The 23800-nt window shown below is 39.5% G+C and overlaps 1 protein-coding gene across 5 annotated transcripts in view; it reads right to left on the bottom strand.

Annotated features, from left to right (window-relative positions):
- LOC138749625 (zinc finger protein 280C-like) overlaps positions 1 to 23800 on the bottom strand; it is a 146014-nt gene that overhangs the window by 72043 nt on the left and 50171 nt on the right. For all 5 annotated transcript variants that reach the window (XM_069911271.1, XM_069911269.1, XM_069911268.1 and 2 more), the window contains 5 exons: positions 20692 to 20836; positions 9676 to 9768; positions 9000 to 9130; positions 5457 to 5571; positions 136 to 309 (listed from right to left, as the gene is read on the bottom strand). In XM_069911271.1, coding sequence (XP_069767372.1) covers positions 136 to 309; positions 5457 to 5571; positions 9000 to 9130; positions 9676 to 9768; positions 20692 to 20824 — 646 coding nt within the window. In that variant the 5' untranslated portion in view covers positions 20825 to 20836. The remainder of the gene's footprint in view (positions 1 to 135; positions 310 to 5456; positions 5572 to 8999; positions 9131 to 9675; positions 9769 to 20691; positions 20837 to 23800) is intronic.

Here is a 23800-nt window from a genome sequence, read left to right on the forward strand (position 1 = left end):
GATCAGAATGGAAAATCAGATAGCTGTATTAATTCATCTGAAATTATATGAGCGGTATAACTGAAATTGCATCTCACATCAACAATAACAATTTAACAGGAAATGTTCTTTTGATGAAAAAAGGCAAACAAAAACCTTTTGATGTACTGCAATATGATGGCACCATTGTGGGACATCCAGATGATGATGAAGTTGATGGACCATGTCCAGAAATAGCTTCGAACATCTTTGATTTCTTTGAACCAATATTGTTTATCTCACAGGCTGCTGGCCGCTTGGTGCTGACATTTGTGCTCTGGCCTGCACTTGCTATAAAAAAGAAAAACTCTTTGCAGAATTAAAACATACTCGATTAAGAAATAATTTCACTAGGTATTTAATATTAAAAAACCCTTCATATAATCATTATGATTTTTCTATTATATACTAAAGAATGACCAATTACTGTATTTGACGGCATACAAGACTCACAGGCATACAAGACCATCACCCCCTCCTATTTCCCACCCCACCACCCCCTCCTATTTCAGCAGGGAATATTAAGAACTTCTTTTGCATATTTATGGGTAAATAGAACGTTTTTAATTCAATTCTCACTCACTCTGCTGTGCAGTGGCTTCACGGCCAGCCCCAGAGCCTAATGTTGGCGAACAGGTTCCTCCTGCACCTCTCACTGGGGGGGGAGGGGGGGGGGAGTGAGCAGTGGCGGCAGCTCCAGAAAGTGTGGGCCACCCGAGATAAGGCGGCCTGCGAAGCTGTGAGCCCACTTCCTGGAACACTGCAGCACCTCTGTGGGCCTCTTGATGAGTGGGGAATTCCTCCCTCCTTGATACCGGGGCCAGGCAGCAATATCGGGCAGACAGTGGGGGGATCCCTCCCCCCTCTCTCTGATACTGGGGCAGGCAGCAATATCAGGCAGACAGCAAGGGATCCCTCCTCCCCAATACCGGGCCAAGAGAAATACCGGGCAGGCAGCAGGGGCCAGACGACAATACCAGGTGGAAAATGGCGGATCCCTTCCCCTTGATTCCGGGGACAGGTGGCAATATCAGGCAAACGGTGGGTGATCTCTCCCTCCCTGATTCCGGGGCTAGGGAGGAATACTAGGTAGATAGCAGGGGATCAAGCTAATTTCAACTTCGCATACGAGATCTGGAAGATATTTTAGACAAAATTTTGGGGGGGGCGAAGTGGGTCTTAAATGCCATCAAATACGGTAATTAATTTGTTTGAGTGTTGAGAAAATTATTGTTTCAAATAAGTACAAAAGTAAGAAAATCTTACTCTGATGGATTAGGAACTTTCCGGTTTCATCTCTCAAATGGAAATTACTTGGAATTAATTTCCTGATAAGAAATTGCTAATAACCAGGATCAGCTAGTTTTGCAGTTCTTGACAGTTTTCCAAATTGGAAGAAATCTTTTGTAAATTTCCACAGCAAAATCTGCATTCATGAGCAGGAACCTTGCCAGACTACAATGTCCAACAAATTTTGGCCACAAAAATGAGAAGATCTAACTTGATCAAAAGACTTAATTGGATAACACCTGGAAGACCATGATTATATTGTAGAAATGAATATTATGGATTTTTTCAGAATTAAAAATTTATTAGTTGGACAACTTTCAAGAAACTAAAACAGACCTTTAGCCCAGCAAACAAGATGCCAAATTAAACTCGATCTCTCATGCCCATAGATGATCCATATTCTTCTATTTCCTACATATTTATGAGGATGCTGCCAGGACTTAGGGGTCTGAACTATAGGGAGAGAGGTTGAGTAGGCTAAGGGTTTATTCCTTAGTGCACAGGAGGATGAGGGGGTGATCTCATGGAAGGGTACAAAATCATGAGAGGAGTAGATCACACAGAGTCTGTTGCCCAGATTAGGGGAATCTGTAACCAGAGGATCTAGGGGAATCTGTAACCAGAGGATCTAGGTTTAAGGCGAGAGGGGAGAGATTTAACACGAACCTGATGGGCGTATGGAATGGACGGCAGAAGACGTGGTTGACTATAGGTTGAGTACCCCTTATCTGAAAATCTGAAATGCTCCAAAATCCGAAATGTTCTGAACGCCAACATGACACCACAAGTTGAAAATTCCACACCTGACCTCATTTGCCCATATGAGACTCAGACACTCTGCTGGCACCAGATTGTCACCAACCATTGTCAAGGTGCATTACTCACTGTGGGGTTTTTTTTTTTAAACTTATTCTCTGCTCCATGGTATATTGTTGAAAATGACCCATGGTGAAATAGCTGAAACAGTTCTGAATCAAGTACGAAACATTATTTTCATGTGAAATCTGAAATTAACCTTCGCCTAAAATGCCACATTTAAATGGGAGTGAAAACAGCAACCAAGAACTCAAATGGCACATGCTCTTCAAATCAGTCACCTCACCTGAGCTTGGTCTCGCCAAAATAGAGGATACCACATCAAGAGCACTGAACGGTTGGAGAGGGACCACATGAATCTGCCTCACCTATGGGGGGGGCGTGGCTGTTTAGATTTCTGGATGGTAGTTTGTGAGCCAAATCCCTTTAAGAGTGTACCTCTCTTGTGCTTGGGAACAAGTCTCACCCACTCTGTCTATACCCCATCTAATTTTGTATACCTCTATCAATTCAACACTCCAGGTAAAAAAAAACTCAGTTCCTGAAGTCGGACAACAACCTAGTAAATCTTCTCTGCACTCTTTCTATCTTACTGATATCTTTCCTGTAAGTAGGTAACCAAGACTGCACATGATCCTCCAAGTTTGGCCTCACCGATTTCTTATACAACTTTAACATAATATTCCAACTCCTATACTCTATACTTTGATTAATGAAAGCTAATATACCAAAAGCTCTCTTTACAACCCTAACAACTTGTGACAACACTTTCAGGGAATTATATATCTGCATTCCCAGTTCTACCACACTCCTCAGTGCCCTACCATATACTGTATATGTCCTTTCTAAGTTTGTCCTTCCAAAATGCAACACCTCACACGGTCTGCATTAACTTCCATCTGCCATTTTTCCAGATGGTCTAGATCTCTCTGCAAGCTTTGAAAATCTTCTTTGCTGTTCATAACACCACCAATCTTAGTGTGATCTGCAAACTTGTGGTCCAATTTACCACATTATCATCCAGATCATTGATTAGATGACTAACAACAATGATCAAGGCATCAATCCCTGAGGCACACCACTAATCACAGGCCTCCAGTCTGAGAATCAATCATCCACCACCACTCTCTGGCTTTTCCCGGCCAGCCAACGTCAAATCCAATTTACTACCTCACCACCCATGAAGTGGAGGAAAAACACTTCATCTTGAGACCTGGCGGCCTCCAACCAGATAGCATTAATATTAACTTTTCTGGCTTTTGTTAAAACCCCATCTACCGTCCCCCATTGCTTTTTCCTATCTCTGTCTCTCCAGTCCATCTCCTTTTGTACAAAAATGATAAATTCTTACCTCTCCTTTGTCATATCCAATTAACACCTTTTGTTGGTCTGGATTCCTCCCCCAGTGTTTGAATTTTGAAACTTTCTGAGATTTCCTGCTTCTGGTTTATTCTGCTTATTCCTTGAAGAAGGACTCAGGCCCGAAATGTCGACAATATATCTTTGTCTCCTATAGACACTAAAAGGACTGGCTGAGGTCCTTCAGCATTTCGGTGTGTTTTTACTACTCCCTCACCATGAATATAGAGTGTCCAAACATTCCTGACTAACTTCCATTGTGGGACCCTGACAAAGGCCTTACTAACATCTATGGAGACAACATCCATATCAACATTCCTGATAACCACCTCGAAAATCTCTTTAAGATTGGTTAAATGCAACGAACCACACACAAAGCCATGTTGACTATCCCGAATCAGTTTATCTGATCTTTTAGAACACCTTGCAATAATTTACCAATTACTGATGTCAGGCACAATTACCTATAATTTCTAGGTTACTTCTGCAGCCTTTTTTAAAAAACGTAACAACATGAGCCACCTTCTAATCCTCCGGCACCACATCCCTGGATAAGGACATTTTAAATATTTTTGCCAGAGCCCCCGCAATCTCCACTTGCACCTTCCTCAAGGTCCAAGAGAGTATCTTGTCAGTCCCTGAGGATTTATCCACCCTTATTTGCTTTAAGACAGCAAGCACTTCCTCCTCTTTAACTGTATGGCTTCCATGACCTCACTGCCTATTTTCCACCCTCTGTGGTCATTTTGTGATTTGTTTTGGCTCCAAACAAAGCCGTCCCTCTGTTCTTCTAGGGGGCCAATTTTGTCCCTTACTGTCCTTTTGCTCTGAATATACCTGTAGAAACCCTTAGGATTTTCCTTCACATTGTCTGCAAAGCAACCTCATGTCTTCTTTTAGCCTTCTTGATTTCTTCCTTGAGGTTTTCTTGTGTTTTTTATATTCAAGTACCTCATTTGCACCATGTTGCACCATACCTGCTACACGCCTCTCTCTTCTTCCGAATCAGATCCCCCATATCCCTCAAAAACCCAGTGAATTATTTTCAGGATTTTCTTTCTTCATATTTTGGCTTTCAGTCAAGATCTTCTTAGTATCCAAATCTCTGCTAGTTCCTATCCTCCATGTTTTTACTGTTAGATACATGTAAAAACACAAAAATGCTGAAGGAATTCAGCAGGTCTTACAGCAACAATAAGAGGTAAAGATCTATAACCAACGTTTTAGGCCTGAGTCTTTCAAGGTATGAGTAAAATGCAGGCGGGTGCCTAAATAAAAAGACTGGATAGAAGGGAAGAAAGGGCAGAGGAAGGAACACAGGCCAATTGACAAATGGTGATAACTGGACATGGATAGAGGGATAGCAAAGGAAAGGTGAGAAATGATCAGGGGAGGGGTAGTTCTGTGAATGCAGTGCTGGAGGGGAGAGAGAGAGAGAGAGAGAGAGAGAGAGAGAGAGAGAGAGAGAGAACTAGTGGAAAGGAGAAAAAGGGATGGGGAAGGGGAAAGATGGTAGTGGAGGGAGGGGTAGAAACCGGAGAAGTCAATTTTAATGTCATCCAGTTGGGCGGTGCGAAGACAGAATTTGCTCCTATTTGTGGGGAAATCAGTCTGGCAGAGCATGAGACCATGGAAAGACATGTTAGCATTGGAATGGGTCGAGGAATTGAAATGGATTGCCACTGGGAGATCCCTGCAATTACGACAAAACAGAAGTAAGTGCTCCTGTTGTGTTCTCCTCTGCATCAGACATACTGGGAGATTGCTTCAATCAGCACCATATCCATAGCAGGGAATGAGCACTGTGTGATTCTGGTTCGATGAAACAAGATGAACCACTGGTTCACTGGTTCCTTGGATTAAATTAATTTCTCATTAATAACAATGTAAGAATTTATTCAATCAATTTTGCTTAAATACTTTGGAAAACAAAGCAAGAATTTAACTGTTACAGCCTCATAAAATATACTTACCAGATAACGTAGAAACACTTGGTCTGCTTTGATAACGTGAATTCTTTATATTGTCTATTACGCCACCTGAACTCTGAGATGAAGATATCGGCAAACCCATATCTTTTACAAAACCCTAACAAAGAAAGTAGTATTTAATAAAAGACTTTAACATTTCAAAAATGGGGCAAAAAAAATTAGGGGCATAAAACATGACAGTAACAACTAAGGCTTCAATTGTGCATGTTTGAAATGAATCAGTTCTCCTGAGGGATGCTGTCAAGAAAAGTTCCTTTTCTTTAAGTAAAACATGAAAATCTGTAGACACCATGGTTGAAGTAAAAACAATGCTGGAGAAACTCAGCAGGTCAACCTGTGTTCTTTATATAGCAATGGTAAAAATTCATAACCAACGATTCAGGCTTGAGTCCTTCATCAAGGTCTGGAAAAATGTCAGCCAAAAGAGTTTGGGGGGGGGGGGGGGGAAGGTGTGGTCATAAAGGCCCTCTCTACATTGGAGAGACTGGGCACAGATTGGGAGATCGCTTCACTGAGTACCTATATTCTGACTGCAACAGTGACAAGAGACCTCCCAGTAGCCATCCATTTCAGTTCTGTGTCACACTCCCACACTCACATGTCTGTCTATAGTCTTAATGTATTATCCCACCAAGACCATCCACAAATTGGAGGAACACCTGATTTTCCATTTGGCCATTCTCCAACCAGATGGCAACGACAGTGACTTTTCTGCTAGCCTGCTCTCTTCTTCGCCCTTTCTTCTCCTTTCCAGTTCTCTTCCCTCTCTATTCACCCAGCCGTCCCTCCTCCTCTTGAACGCCTCTGTCCCTTCCCTCCCTTCTACACCTACTACCTCCTGTCTTTGCAACCACACTACTCTTTTGTTTTTCCATACCTTGATGAAGGGCTCAAGCTTGAAACATCGGTTATGTATTTTTACCTTTGCTATATAAAGGACACTGCTTGACCTGCTGAGTTTCTCTCTTTCCGTAAGTATTGTTGTGATTAATTTCAAGTTAGACCTATAATAATTGTTCCAAGTCAGTCATAACCTCTTACTCTCTCCATTTATAGTGTGTGTGTGTATATATTATTATGTGCATGTGTGTGCATATATAAAAAAATAAGTATAAATACTGTACATAATTATAAATACATAAATATAAATATATACAGTCATGCGTCGCTTAACATCCACAATACATTCTGTGAAATAGGACGTTATGCGATTTGGACGTTGTGCGAACACCACATTATATACTAAGCAAAGCTAAATGGGATACTGTAGTTTCTGTATTGACGAATACAGCCTAGATACTGTACACATGAGTACTGTATTTTAGCTTATGTATCTGGCAAGTTAATATGAATTAAGTAGGTTAATACTTCATACATATATAATACATTGTAAATATGCACGACTGTATATATATATATATACATATAGGCTAATATGTAATCTGTACTTACCACATTTGGAGCTTGCAGGGCTAACGTAGTGTTGGGTGAGTCTGGAGGCTGTTGCTGGTACAGTTCTGTACTGTACAAGATAGTGAACTTACACTACATTAAACTTTTAAATTTTTTTCACATAAAATTTATGTAAACGCTTTCTTATCCTATGTCACACACAATTTAACAAAGAGGATCAAGATCATCCACATCACTGTTCTCAAGTTCCTCAGTGTTCCACTGGAAGAGTTTCAAGTCGAATAACCTCCACTGATGAACTGTCACCAGCAATGACAGTATCATCTCCTGCAATGCCAGAAGGACCTGGCTGAGGCTCTTCTTGGGGAAGTGCTGGCTTCTTCAGGAACACGTCCAGTGTTGTTTGCTTTTTCTTTTCTTCATATATTTCTTTATGTGCAGCAAACACTGAATGAGCGTTCCTCTCTCGCAGTGAAAAGCGTTCAGTGTTTGGGTCCATCTCTTCAGCAAGCTGTTAAGGTCTACAAAGAATTTGCTGACCCCTTAACGGTGAACCTCTTCTGCACCTGTTCTTCTTCTCCTTCTCCAGTTTCCTTTTCCCTCGCCTCTTCTTCAGCTAGTTTATCTAAGTTTTAAACAAATTTTTCTGCCGCCTTTGCACAAGCACTCACAGACTCACCACTCACTTTCACATTATGCAGCGAAAAGCGTTGTTTGAAGCGCTTGAACCACCCAGAACTAGCACTAAACTTGATATCGTAGTCTGGTCCTGCTTTTTCTTTAAGCATCTCAAACAAGCTTCGTGCCTTTGCAGTGATTGTCAATGTGCTGAGAGGGATTTGGTTTTGTGTTTGGTCCTCAATCCACGTCATTAGCAATTTCTCCATTTCTGATATAGGTCCTTCTCGCATTTTCGTTAGTGTAGCTTTCAGTGGAGCCGATCCTTTAACAGCTTGGAGAATTTTTTCTTTGTTTTTGAGGATCGTCGTGATTGTCGAGTGAGACATGCCTAAATCGCGAGCAATAGCATTCACTGTTTTTCCATTTTCATGTTGTTTAATAACCTTTTGTTTCACTTCCAAATCGATACTTCTCCTTTGCCTCTTGCTGCTGCTATCACTAGCATTGGTTTTGCTGCGTTTGGGAGCCATGGTGCACTTCACGGTAATATTTTCAAAAGAAAATTAAACAGAAAGATAACGCTACAACACTCAAGAAATGCTTGATACACGAGACTGGATGCTGCTGCCTGAGTCGAAGCATAATGTTATACGGTAAACATTTTATTCGTAAGTTTGGGAAGTTCATATTAAAATAACAATAATAAATACAGTACATACATGAGCCAGTAACATAGGCGTTTATTATGACTATCAAGACATGTGTATTATAGGTTTATATATGTACTGTACCATTATACACCTGGCAGCACAATCGCTTTGTATACAAGAGACATGAGATACACCTGTTGAGTGCAGGAAGCTGTTGTACTCACAACTTCCGGTCACATCCGCTACTTTGTGTCCTCCGATTTCTGAACTCTATTATGGGACCACGGACGTATATTTTGTCGGATGTTGCCCAAACGGACATTGACTGTAAGAGTGTGTGTGTGTGTGTGTGTGTGTGTGTGAGAGAGATAGTTACACACATACAGGTTTGCAGTGGCTGAATGATGTTTCTATCTTGTAACTTTGACAGCTGAGTGGATTCTATCTTTAACGTTAAATAGAAACTGAAATTAACAAAATTGTAGCAAAAGAAATCACTTGATCACCATGAAGGCTATATTAATGAATAACAGACGTGAACAGATTCCTTCAAGAAAGCTGACCCTGAATTTTTGAATGGTGTTCCAGCATTTAGTCAATATCATGGTGGGGTGGCACAATTAGCATAGCAAATAAGGCAACACTGTTACAGTGCCAGTGATCAGGGTTCCACCGTTCAAAACTGTATCGGGAGTTGTAGATCAATTGGGTGTAATTGGGCGGCATGGGCTTGTGGGCCAAAAGAGCCTGTGTATCGTGCTGTATGTCTGCATTCTTAAAAATTTTTAAAATCACAAAGTTTAACAAAATGTGAAGCATATTTAAGTACACAATTTATTACCTGTGATATTATCATGGGCTGTGAAGCAGGTGTAGTTCGTGATCCTGGCTGATGTGCAACCACTGTACTAGAATTTGATGGAGTAGAAGTGATAGACTGTTGGTTCACCGAATGAACTGTAGAAGACGTATCTGGTGCAGAAACAAATACAAGTTTTTTAATTAACCAAGTCGCAAGATATTTGTTTTAACTTGGAAAAGTTAACCACTTTGGTTTTTTACTTTGGAGGTGGCACAATTAGCACAGCACCAGCGATTAGGATAGGGGTTGGAATCCATGCCTGAGTCGAAGCATAATGTTATACGGTAAACTTTTTATTCTTAAGTTTGGGAAGTTCATACTAAAATAACAATAATAAATACAGGACATCCATGTGAGGAGTTTTTACATTCTCCCCAGGTCTGCGTGGGTTTCCCTCCAGGGGCTCCGGTTCCCCCCCCCCACTTCAAAAATGTACAGGGGTTGAAGGTCAGTTGAAGGTAATTGTGCGGCACGAGCTCGTGGATCGAAAGAGCCTGTTACGGAACTGCATATCCAAATTTAAATCATGTTTTAAATTTCAGTTCAAATTAACTTTTTTTAAAAACAGAAGTATAATCAGATAGCATTCCAAATAATATCACAGATATGATCTATGGTGGTGCTCAAATGTAAAAAGAACCTTAATATCAGTTACCACTGTTAAAGGAGACCCTCATGCTTCTGCTGAGTCCGCCATTTTGCATTCCTCCTCGTTGTGCCAAATTAAATGATGTTCCTCCTGATTTACCTTGTAAGCAAATATATAAAGCTAGTATTAGCCAGACTCTATTAGTAAAGGTAATTTTAGCCATAATCCAAAGAGAAATTTGAATAATATTTTGTATTCAAGTTGAGTCGTTATCCTTTCATCATTGCACCCTTTCTGTATATTTTCCACAGTGCTGGTGTAGTAGGTAAGCTGGCTCCAATAGGTGTAAAATGCTAGGGTGATTTTAAGTGGTCCTTCATTAATATTTGAAATGATTTACGGTGCCCTGACTAAAGCATGGATGTCATCATCTTGTACAAGTAGCCAAATTATACAAGGTCATGTAACAAACAAATATGCAAGATTTTCTTTGGCTTCTTATAATCGTCCTGAATTTATTGGGTTTTTTTTTATTTTTAGCAAACTCATGAAGCCATTCTATGGGTTTATATATTATGAATCGAAGAGAAATTCAGTAAGTCACCATTAACTTTAATGTTATTATATAAGGTTCGCCATAGAAAGCATACTTGCTGGATGCAACAAAAGCTACCAAGGGAGCTGCTCTGCTCAAGATCGGAAGCTACAAAGGATAGTGAATGCATCTCAGAACATAACACAAACTTCCCTCCCCTCCACAGATTCCATCCACACCTCCTGCTGCCAAGGAAAGGAAGCTAACATATTAAAGGACCCATTCCACGTAAGGCAAAATTTTCTTCCCCCTCCCATCAGGGAGAAAGAAGGCTTAAGAGGGTGAAAACACGCATCACAGGGTTATAGAAGTTTCTTTCATGATCCTTAATGAACTCACAAAAGTGCTATCATGTTGGCTTTGCTTGGTTCCAATTACTTTATCTAATCATTATAACTCACTACTCTATAAATTGTGCTCTTTCCGCAGCTGTACAAATGTTAGCAATAACCTGTTTGACAGCTTGCAGAAGAACCCTTCTCACTATAAAAGCTGGTTTAGATTTGCTGAATGCATTTAGTTTAACTTTGTTTAAATAATGTACAGGACTAAGAAAAGAAACATAACATTGAATTATGAGCTGGTTTCTTTCACCAAACCTAACAAATTGAACTGTGGTAGCCCAGCTAATCCGAGAATGATGGGTCTAGTATTTTGGAGGTACTTTACAAATAAGTGCTGAAAGATGTATTTTAAAAATCCAGAACATGTCAAAATATGCTCTGAACATTGTACGATACATTATTTTTGTTTTTATTTCTGGAAGCAAGGCATAGCTTCTTTTTCCCTTTACAATGGCATTGAAAAATGCATCCTCTTATATTTGAGGTTCATTGCCTACTTTGAACAGCTTAAAGGAACATTTAAAATAAAATGTTTCTCGGCAGATCAGTTTACAATTCAGAATAAAATTTGTTTTTTGTTTATTTTAAAGTTTTTTTTCCCCAAAAACAGGATCAAGGAAATTTTTATTCCCTTTATCGGATCAAGGAAGCTCTCGTGAGTGTAAAAGATTTCTCACTGGGTCACACATGCCACCATGCAGGTGATTTTTTTGAGTTTAGATAAATGAAAGCAAGTAGATTAACCTTCAAACTTAGTTTATTAAACTATAGTACAATTCTGATTAACGGAAATGGAGGGGACGAGACCCATTTTGGATAAACTTTTTTTTCGGAGAACCAGTCAATTTTTTTTTAAAAAGCAGCCCTGTAGCAACAGCAAATCACTTGTAACAGTGTTTAAACAACAATGAACAACAAGGAAAGGCTTTTTAAGCATTAAAATAATGTTCAATTCTCAACAAAAATAAATGCTAGCTACCGCCACATCCCCACTGAGGCCCTGCTCATGCCAGGAGCCCAAAGCCTGCCGCTGGGAGTTCAGTTCAGCTCTGAAAAAATTTTGGATAAATGAGGATTTCAGATATCCTCATTTAGCCAAATTTTTTTTTAACAATTTTGGATAACTGAGGATTTTGGAGTTGTACTGTGATACAAAGTTACAGAACGTGGCAACTAGAGAACACCAGCATAAAGAATCCCCCTGGAACCTCAGTAACCCAGATACACAGGATATGAACATAGTGACTGATTTCCTTAGTTCATGCTCCATACCATGTCAAAATTATTTTGTTTAACTTCAGTGCTTACAAAGTATCACAGAATGACCAATATTTAGCAGACACATTCAGTAACTGAAATGGCAACCATATTAGGTGAGAAACATAAGAAAATACTCTGCTTCATGTTAACAATATGAATAGCAATTACACATATATATGCTATAAAACACAATTCAGTCTGTTTTTTGGATTTAGCTTACTAACACAACCTGAGCACGTTCTATAGATTTTCAGTTGTGTTTGAGGGTGGTTCAGCTGGAGGAACCTCAATGTGAAACTGCTCAGTGTCCATCCTTTTCAGTCCTACTTTCGTGGGAGTGTTGTTATCTTTTGACCCAGGTCCAGGATTCTGATAGTCAGTGTCACTTAGACTGGGCTGGCCTGGCATGACTCAGCTACAGGTAGAATGTGTTGGCAATTCCTCCATATAGCTTTCCTTCTGAATGAACAAGATAAGATCTGGGCTCCTTGCAACTCTTCTTTACTGTGCTTGTCTGGTTGTAACCTTGCGGGGCCTTCAACCTGACAATCTGTCCTTCCATTAAAGACTGAAGTGGTTGGCTTGATCTGTCGTAGCACAGCTTTTGTGACAGTTTCTTACGCATATGAGGTTTAAGTAGCTGCCTCGGCATAGTCTTTGCGCAGGAGACCCTAGCGTTGTGTCTTGTGGCACATTTCTGAGATTTTGGAGGTTAAGAAAAACATCAGCTCCATCTCTGTGAGATTTCTCCCTGAGTTGCTTGGTACTGCAGACGCTCTTTCAGCTGACTCAGATACTCTGGGCTGCTGGTGACATGAGTAAAGTTCCAGTTTATGGCAAAGTCTTTGAATCATTGACTTGTAAACTATCTGGCATTGTCTGGCCCAATAATAAAATCTAAAATTAGCTAAGGCCATACCTCCATCTTTTTTCAACTTTGGTAAATGAAATTTACTAATTCTAGGGTTTTTATTCTTCCAAATAAAGGAAGTTGAGTCAACATTATTTTTTTTTTAAATTTTGGGATGACAACTGAAATCACTTGAAATAAATATAAAACTGAGGTAATATTATCATTTTAACTGCATTAATGCAACCTCTTAAAGATAATGATCATCAAGAGACCATCTAGAAAAAGACAATCTCGTACTCGAATAGAGGAGAAAAATTGAGTTTATATAAATCTTTCTGTAATTTTAACCCCTAAGTACGTGAAATTATCTCCAACAATCTTTAATGAAACTTGAATGTAGATAGGGACCAGCATATTAATCAGCAAAAGTTCACTTTTATGAAAGCTTAATTTATATCCAGAGAAAAGAGCTGAATTGAGAAAACACAATATAACTGGGATAGATCTTTCGGGATCTAAAATATAAACTAATAAGTCATCTGCATACAAAGAAACCTTGAGTTACTCCATCTCTGACAATCCCCTGAACCTCATGAGAGTCTTTAAGGGGGATTGCCAGAGGTTCTAAAGCTAGATCAAATGGCATGGGGCTAAGGGGACATCCCTGTCTATCTCCCCAAAATAACTTAAATGAGGAGGATTTGTTATTATTAGCAACTACCATAGAATTTAATCCATGATATAAAGCCCATACCAAAATTAAATCTCCTTATGGAATTGTGTCCAAAGGTAAATAAATAATATTCAATAATCTATCATCTCCACATGCCTGCAGTGTGGGATGGTAGACACCCGATCACTAGTCTTGGCTGGAGATGGGGAGTGGAGACCACTCACCTCACACATCCAGTTCCGTCAGGTGGTCAGAGCAGAGTGGACATGACGCCAAGAGAGATCTCTGCCCTGTGTAATGTCACACCTCTCACCAGCACCATGTTTGACCTACCCTCACACAATGCCTGAACCCCATAAATTAGACCACTCTCCCCCGGGCTTCACTCCTGCAGAATAAGTATCGCGGACACGAAAGGAAGAGAAAGGCACAGACTGGAATTGTGATGGAAAATCAAAAGGTTGGAACCATTCAGTACATCAGGCAGCATATGTGGAGAGTACCCCAGTTCATTGAGCTAAAACACTCATGCTACTCTCTCCCTTTCTCTCTGCAGAGGCGGCCTGACCTGCAGAGTGTTCCCAGCATTTCCTAATGGAAGGGTTTAGGAAATGAACAATGTCTCCCTTGTCTCATCTCTGCCTGTCACCATAACCAAAATCACCTTCCCTCTCATCCTGTGATCCTTGGGGTCCCCGGCAAAGGAATTTCTTGCGGTTGGGCTGGGAGACTGCCGTCTGCACTCTCCTTGCCCCCAAAACACAGGAACCTCTGGCCAGTCGGAGCCCACCCAAGACCCCACAATCTGAGATGACCTTTCGCCTGGGCTGAATGAGTACCATCAATCCTTCTGATTAAGGGGTTATTTATGGTGCTAGGTAACGCCAGGGTGCTGCGCAATAATACTTATGCTATTAAATGTAATTATTTAGTATCTTTTCGGTCTGCCTGGTTCTTGGAACTCTGCTAATTCTCTTGGCAGAGAACAGGAAGAGATCTGCTGATGATTCCTGCGATCGTTCAGGGGCTCCAGGCCGGGCAGACTGCAGCATCGCGGTGCGGTGAGGCTCCACCCCCCAGCAGGCGAATGACGGCCGTGACGTCAGATGCGACAGGTATTGGCGTCGAAGGGCAGCGGGGAGAAGAGGAGACCGCCTCAACTGTTTTGTGCACGGCCAGCGTGAAGATGAAGTGGTTGGAGAGTCTGATCTGCTCTGCTGTCTACTGTAGGCGTATGGATGTGGGAGACATCCATGCCCTGGGGAGTGGAGCCGCAGGACAGGACAACGGGGTTCATCACAGTGGATGTGGTTCTGAAGCTGCTGGGGAAGTGGTCATTCATCCCCTCGTCGAGGGCGAAGAGGAGAGGGCTGTTCTGGTGGCGAGTGAGGTGCCCGCATGTGACTTTAGCCAGTTCGGTGCAGAGCTTTAGGAGGAGCAGGCCATTAGGGCAGTGGAACTGGATGCCAGCAGCTTTCATGCGCTCTGCCAGCTTGTTGGACCGGCCCTGAAGCACACCCATGCAGCGCAGCTGGATATGGAAGAGGGAACTGATGTTAACCATTGCCAAGGCCCTCAACCTGGGCGCCAGGTCCAGTAACACACTGGACGTTTGGGCCTCTGGCCATCCTGACTGCGTCTCTGTGAGGTCAGTGCCCCTGTGAGGTCTGCATCCTAGGCAGACGCCAAGTTTGCCTAGTGATAGCTCCGGCCCTGGAAAAGACCCAATTATTTCACTGTTTTCAACCTGACAACCAATTATCAATATTAACAAAATTCTGAGTGCTTTACATTTACATACAACCATTTTTATAGAATGCTATAAAAGGCCCTCTGGAAATTCAAATATAAGACATACAAAAATTCGAATATCTATTCTACTGATTATATCCTCAAAATAAAATAAAACTTCTTTGGCTTGCCAAACACAATTTCCATTCCATAAATCTACACTTAGTTTTTCCAATTCATTTCTCAGTGTTCCACCTTTGTATAAGACTAGCAGTTTTTCATTATTAATGATAGTTCCCTGTTTTGGTTTTATCTTTTAATGGAACAGTGGGTTATATTTGCTATAAGCCTACAAGATTTTAGAGAATGGCAGTCAATCATCAACTATTTCCATGGTTCATCTTCACATTTTAATAATCTCAAATGCAGATTATGGGGATTTGTTGGTTTTCAATGTTATTAATTTCAACTGCACAATTTTCACTGATAGTAACAGTAAAACACTGATCCAAAAGGATCACTTTACTAGTTTATTATGATGTCAAATGTCTTGCTTTGAATCAGCAATAGGGTAAAAAAATTGGTCAACTCGTATGCAACTGGGAACAGGACTCTAAACTAAAGCAAACTTTTTAATTTTACTTGCTTGATGATGATAGTGAGTTTATTGTCATATACACAAGTACAACGTATATGCGCAACAAAATTCTTACTTGCTGCAGCCAAACAGATACTCTGTAAAGAAAAATTCCGATAGCATACAATAATTACCTTACAGAAAGATATAATAAATATAAAAGATAGCTAAATAATATTCACAGTTATAATTGTGCAAGAAAAATGTAGTATTTTGATAATGCAGACAGGTAATTCTTCTACTGACAGAGAAATACACGGGGAAAGTCAATAGCATGATAGCTCTTAGAAAAGAACTGTTCTTGAACCTAAAGGTGCAGGTTTTCAGACTTCTGTACTTTCTGCCCAAAGGTAGAAGTGAGAAGAGGACGCAATCAGGGTGAAAGGGTTCCTTTATGATGTTGGCTGCCTTCTTAAGGCAGTGCCTCAAGTAGATGTCTTCAATGAAAGGTTGGTCGAAGCCTGTTGTGGATTTGCCCAAGTTTGTTACTTCTTGCAGTCTTCCATAAGCTTGGGCAGTCAAGTACTCAAACCAGGCTGTGATACAATTCATCAATATACCTGTACAGTACACTAGTAGAACTTTGAAACCAAATTCATAAACACCCCAAATCTCCTCCTCAGACTACTTAGAAAGTCTTCATAGTCTCATTAAATTTAGATAAATTAAATTTTTTAAATGTAGACATACAGCATGGTAACAGACCCTTTCAGTCCATGAGCCCACCATGCCATACAATTACATCCAACTGACCTACAACCCCCAGTACCTTTTGAAGGGTGGGAGAAAACCAGAGCACCCGTAGAAAACTCATGCAGAGACGGGGAGAACATACAAACTCCCTACAGACAGAGCAGGATTTGAACCCCAGTCCCGATTGCTGGCGTTGTAAAGGCGTTGCGCTAACCGCTACGCCAACTGTGTCACCCTGGTAAATACAAATTGAATTCTATCTGTATCGATATTATAGCTGTCATTAAACCCAAAAACTGTACAAAATAGAAATGGAGGTCTTGTCTGAAGAAAGAAACATAACCGCTGCTAAAATAGGTAAATGCTAGGAATTCATGCAGAATAGTTTCTATTATGACTTAACAAGCCTAAATAGTTTGTGGAACCAATTAACTACATTGGGAGTGGACATCACATGAAGAACAACAGCAGACAACACAGCTTCTCAGCTTCACTTTTACAAGTAATTTTAATTACCATATATTTCAGCGTATAAGTTGAGGCTTAAAGCCACAAAAATCTTCAAAAAATGGGGGTTGACTTGTACACTAAATATACTTTTGAGACCAAAAATACAACTCAAAAAACCATTGAACGTTGATTCAGCCGACAAGTTAACCCTCGAAAACTGATTCAGCCGACAAGTTAACCCTCGAAAACTGATTCAGCCGACAAGTTAACCCTCGAAAATTGATTCAGCCGACAAGTTAACCCTCGAAAACTGATTCAGCCGACAAGTTAACCCTCGAAAACTGATTCAGCCGACAAGTTAACCCTCGAAAACTGATTCTGCCAACAAGTTAACCCTCGAAAACTGATTCTGCCGACAAGTTAACCCTCGAAAACTGATTCTGCCGACAAGTTAACCCTCGAAAACTGATTTGGCAGACAAGTCAACCCTCGAAAACTGATTCAGCCGACGTTAACCCTCGAAAACTGATTCAGCCGACAAGTTAACCCTCAAAAACTGATTCAGCCGACAAGTTAACCCTCGGAAACTGATTCTGCCGACAAGTTAACCCTCGAAAACTAATTCTGCCGACAAGTTAACCCTCGAAAACTGATTCTGCCGACAAGTCAACCCTCGAAAACTGATTTGGCAGACAAGTCAACCCTCGAAAACTGATTTGGCAGACAAGTCAACCCTCGAAAACTGATTTGGCAGACAAGTCAACCCTCGAAAACTGATTTAGCCTACATTAACCCTCGAAAACTGATTTGGCATACAAGCTGACCCTTGAAAAAACAAAAAAAAATCCAATTACAACAAATTTTCATGCTACCAGTATATTGGAACAAATTTTTTTATTTGAAAAAAAATTTAGAATCCCTCAAAATCTCTATCATCATCTGAGGCAAAGATCACGGCATGCACAGTCTCACTGTTTAAACAATCATATGGGCCCCAGTCTGTATCTGATGAAGTAGTTTCAGCTTCATCATCAGTGTCCCACAATAAATCATCTTCTGTACCATCCACTGCACAAGAGATACCGCACTTGTTAAACAATTTTATTCGTCTTTACTTTCACTTTGTCCCATGCTTTGAGTACAAATTCACACAGCACATCAAGTGATGCAGCACCCATCGCCCCATCTTTTGTGAATGATTTTTATGCACTCATTAGTCATGTATTGCATTCTTCACACACATGGTCTTTTGAATGGCTTGTTCAAGTAGACATTGAGAGGTTGCAATAGAGAAGTCAAACCACCCGGGATAACAACCATGTAATCTACTTTTAGTCTTCTCAGTTAAGTGGCTACGAAACATATCCCAGACCAGCAAACTGCATTTCTTGCCTAAACCATCTGGCCGCCTGTTCCACACACTGTCTAACCACAGTTTTACACCATTTTCATCCATCCATCCTTTTTCATGAAAATGCACAAAAGTACCTGCAGGGAATTTTATTTTCAGTTTAAGTTTGCGCTTGAAGATTGCCATGGGTTTTAATTTCGTCCCATCGGCCATGCACGATAACACCACTGTAAACCTGATCCTTTCATATCCTGTACTTCTGGTTTGCAGTTTTCACACCTTTACATTCCACTTTTCTATTGCCTATCGTGTCAAAATTCATGTGGGTTTCAACCATGTTTCCAATATTTGCCGATACAAATTGGTGTTGTGGCCTATTCTGCATAATGAACAGGTGAAAACTTACAACTTTATGATCAAGATCTTTTGGTAGTTTCTGAGCAATTTTTGTTTTTTGTTGTGATACCAGATTTTTCCTGTTCATGAAACAGTTGTGGATTCAAAATCTTTATTGAGGTCTGGGTGTGACTTTGCCCACTTCAGTGCAAATGTTCCTATTTTATTTCAGGTGGCAATGTAGCGATCTTGCAACGTGATTTTCCAACTCTGGCCGAGTGATTCCTCTTCTCATCAAATATTGCCTTTTTGGTATTTTTCTTAAAGTCCTTTCTTCAATCTCTTATCAACTTCTCATATACATCAAATTTTCTTGTAGCAGTGCAATTGTTGTTTTACTTGGCCATTTCTATTACTGTTAACTTAAAAGTATGTCATTTTGCTAGTCTCCATGATAACGACCACTCTCAACCAACACCCAACAGCTCAGCCATTGTGATTTTTGGGGTTCGACTTATACACCTGATATATGATTAAAATCGGACTGGTTGATTTACATGCTGAAATATATGGTATGCCACGATGGCTGGTCTTGCATGGACTCCAAAACGCTATTAATTAAAAAGTATGATGGTCAGAATATCCCAAAAATAGGATTTTCATGATAAACTGAATCTGGGCATGAGTTTCTGGCAATCACAGGTGATAATGATCTGTGGTGGGGAATTGTGGCATTGGAGTGGGTCTCAGAATAATAAATGGAAGGTCAATGAATCGACATCATTAAGGTGAGAGGAGAGTGGGGTGGAGATTGGAGAATAAGTCAGAACCTGAGCCTCAAGTGATAAGGTACAAGTCAAGGGGTAGAAGTACTTAGGGAATGACTTCACCCTATGCACAAATGACAAAACACTGGACAAGAGGTGTCACGGTAACACGAAGCACTCAGCTAAATTTCCAGAGTGATATGTATTGATCTGGCAAGAGTCATCATTTTATGGTGGATGGGTGTTGGGGCCAATTTTCAACTGCATAACACTGAAACAATAATCACACAATAAATTTCTACATCCATTCCCCTTGACAAGGAAGATTTCACAAATAAAATCAAGCTGTGGAATCATCCTACTTACGTCAAGCCTTCAAACTCAAAAATTGAAAGCCGTGGTAGAATATACTCACAACTAATGGTGGCTAGTAGAATAAACAAGAAAATCCAGATAAATGATACAACTAAAGAGGACCAGGTTAAAATTCATCCTGCAATTCATTGTGTACAGAAATATTGCAAGATGATAGATAAAACTGGGTGACTTCAACTGGCAAAAGCCTCAGAAATTTAAGTGATATGTTGGCCTTCTGCAACCTTCTATATTCTGCCTGGTTGATTGGAGATGGGCACAATGATTTTTCACTTGGGATTCTTGCATTTTTTTGAGCCAAAGGAAAACCAACAGTATCACTGAAAACAGTATAATTCAATACTTTTTTTATATATAAAAAAATATATATTATACAAGCATGCTATAAATGAACTAACACTTATTTTTGTATATTTATGTTCCAGCCACAGGAATTATACATACATCAAGTATAATTTTCAAGAGAATGATTAGAAAATTACAAAAGTTTATGCTGTGTAAATTCAAATCTGATACATACACAATCAGTAAGTTACAAGACAGCATTTATTTCATCCAATTACCTTTACTTGTTCAATGGAGATGCACAAAGCTATGGATGCAAAGCCACTGAACCAAAAACTTAAAAATACAGAAACAGATTCAAATGCCTCCAATTCTTGAAGTTTGACAGAATAATTAATGGGAAAGATTTATAATGTTCTACATTAATAAAATAATTCATGTTTGGGGCAAGAAGAAATACTACTCAAATCTCTCAATATAATTTCGTCAACTCAAAAGCAATAGCTGAATTGTTCAACTTTAAAATTACTATAGTTCATCCATCTAAAGTTTGAATCTTTCAGTTTTTATTGTAAAATTTAAATGTCCCAATGCCATCAGTACTGCCTTTTAAACAAAAATTTGAAAAGATCAATTTCAAGGAATATATGTGACAAATAGCTAGTCTTCACTTAAAAGGATTGCTCTGACCTGGAATCTCAATTAACCCTAAAGAAATAAAATATGTCATACTTAGGTAACTGGTGTTTTTGGAGCTTGTAATCTCTCCCACAAAAATAGGCTCATCGTCATCTTCTTCGTCTTTATTCCCTTTTTGCCAAGGTGCCAACTCTTCTTCTTCACATTCCATAAACAGTTCTGCCATTCTTGTTCAGTCCTGGTTTTGGAAGGAAAAAGTTTGCTTCACTTAAAAATGATTATTTAAAAAGTCAACATTGCATACTGTAAGGTAAAACATCATGAGATGGGAATGTGTAAGGAGTTACCCTGTGCAGGGCTGTAACAAGAAGGGGAGGTGTCCTTGTACTCCTGTTAGGTAAAACATCATGAGATGGGAATGTGCAGGGCTGTAACAAGATGTGAATGCATCCTTGTACTTACAAGATAAGAGAGACATTGATGGATTGAGAGGCAGGAAGCTAGCAGGGAAAGGATAGCAACAGTTTTAGTCATTGGACAAGTAATGATATGATGATGTTCTAAGCACATATCCAAGGGTATAAAAAATCACCATTTTGCTGATAACGGCAGAATGCATTCTCCGACTAACATGTTTAGTTGCAAGTGTTACAATCCGGTAATAAAGAACAAAGAACCCTGATTTCGACTCAGTCTGGTGTTTGTCTCACTCATTCATGAACAAAGCAGACCTAACAATTCCCAATATTAAAAGAAATACTATTTTTTATTCAGTTCATAAAATTAGTCACATCGATCAATTGAATAAGATTTGTTGCTATTTCTACTATAATTCTAAATTATCATACTGAATATGAAGAAGCAATTATTCAATAACATGAAGTAACTAAACAGGTCAAACAATGTACTTTATATAACCAACATTTCGATCTTAAGCCCTTCATCAAGGTAAGGGCATACCTTCATGTAGGGCTCAAGCCCGAAACATTAGTTAGTTATCTTCATCTTTGCTATATAAAATACGCTGTTTGACCTGCTGAGTAACTTCAACCACAGTGTCTGCAGACTTTCGTTTACTTCCATTCGATAACATGAAAGCTACTTCACAACAATACAAAGACTCCAAATATTAAAAATAGCTGAAGAACAAGTTTTATGATTGAGTCAAGTTTCATCAACTTCTCCAGATGGCTGCCTGCCAATGTTACAAAATCCTTTAAAAGAAGGTTTGGTTTCAAAGTCCAAATCATTGAGCCTCTTCAAATCGTTAAATAAAATTTAGTTTCACCAAGTGACAGGCAGTAATCTGTTTCAAAACAACAACGTATGTTTCAATGAATTAAAATGTGAAATTGTGTGGGGAAAACAAAAAATCATAACCTTGTCAAAAGAACTTGTGAAATGGATTAAAACCATCTCAAAAGTTCTGGAAAAGAGAATCTACAACAAGGGAAAAAGATTCAGAACCTATGTGGGACCCTTTAACCTACTCTGGATCAATCAGGGTTGGTTTCAATGAGGCAATATTGCATACAGCAGCAGTTAGGCTTCAAAGTTGTATAAAGGATTGATGTGGGTTGGCCATAACAAGCATAAAATTACCAAACTCTTCAAGCATATATGGTAAAATACCAACCCTTAGGTTCAGGGTCAAGACTTTACAAATGTTTCTGAATTTCTCTGGCATTGTGAAATATTTCAAAACTATTAACAAAATAAAAATATTTTCCAAAGGAGAATATTAAACTACGAATATTATTTATTTTAAATACTAAGCACCAGCAAACCCAGTTCAAATCCAGCTTCATCTTAGGAATTTGCAAATACTTCCCATTTTGCATGGGTTTCCTCCGGGTGCTCAAGATTCCTCCCACCCTTCTAAAGAAAACGTACTGGGTTTATAGAATAATTGGTAAATTTTGTGGACCAGAAGGGTCCACAAAATTAAATAGGTGCTACCATATAAAATTTAAATTTAAAAAGTGAATTCTTTATGGTGATAGAATCCTATTCCTGAAATCCCTAACCCTGGAAAATGTGGGTCACTTTTCACATCTTGAGAGCACACTCTTCGCAAAATTCATCACTGCTTTCAATGTGCGATCACTTTGGTTGACGGAGTAAAAGGGGATTTAAAGACCTAATCGTGGTCTCTTGGTAAGTATTCCCTGACCTGCCACATACTTTTAAGACCTGGACTACCTGCAGCAAGCAAATCAAGACACAGGTAAGATTGTTGCCCAAAATCCTCATGAATTCACCAGAATAAATAAACTATTGCCAGAGCTCCCCCAGACACCATGCTCCCCATTAGGGTCCTAGTTACACCCTTTGTCAGTTACAAAAGGCAGACCATGTTATTTATATAGTGAACACCAGACTTCCAAAACATACACTATTCTGAGCTCTGATTGAAAGATCTAGCGGTGGATTCAAAGTCTCTTTAAAGAATTGCTACATCTTCACCAACTATGGTGAATCTCTGGCACATGATCACTCAAGTGGAAACCAAGCATTCTAGTACGGAGAATCTTGAGTTTGTGGATTGGAAGGACATAGAAGCCCGACAGAAATACCAGAGCAGCACACCATCTCACAAACCACCCACTTACCCACCATATTAAATACCTCCTGTCCAGCTATGGAAGTTTGTAGCCACTGATACTGGTCACATTAGTCACTTTGAAGCCCACAAAACTGGAGTAGAAACAAGGCACCTTCAAATCCTAGACCCATCTTGTTTTCAAAACAAAAAAATGTTTTAACTCAAAACTTCTGTAAGCTAAGCAAATTTTAAAAATGTGTGGAAAATAAGATGTGAAATTTTATGTGTAATTGTAAAATAGTGAAAGCAATATCACAGTCATTTACACAGCTGCCTATTCAGCTGTGTCAGTTATAAATGGCAGTTACAACCAATTAGAAACACAAAAGCATTTAAAACAATATATGTAAACCAGTGCCATGAATAGGTTTAAAGCACAATATAACATTAAAGCACAGGATCAGGTACCTTATGACAAAACCCAAATACTCAGTCCCATAGGCATTGTGACATGGAGATCAGTCGATCCACTCTCCAAAGTCCATTGCTCAGGTAATTCTCTATAGGTTTCTCATGTCAATGAGAAACTAATTACTTCAGAAAACAAACCTACCATATACTCTATATATGCATACAACTCCTGGCAGCAGTAATGAG

Source organism: Narcine bancroftii, chromosome 14 (assembly GCF_036971445.1).
Source record: "Narcine bancroftii isolate sNarBan1 chromosome 14, sNarBan1.hap1, whole genome shotgun sequence".
Taxonomy (NCBI): Eukaryota; Metazoa; Chordata; class Chondrichthyes; order Torpediniformes; family Narcinidae; genus Narcine; species Narcine bancroftii.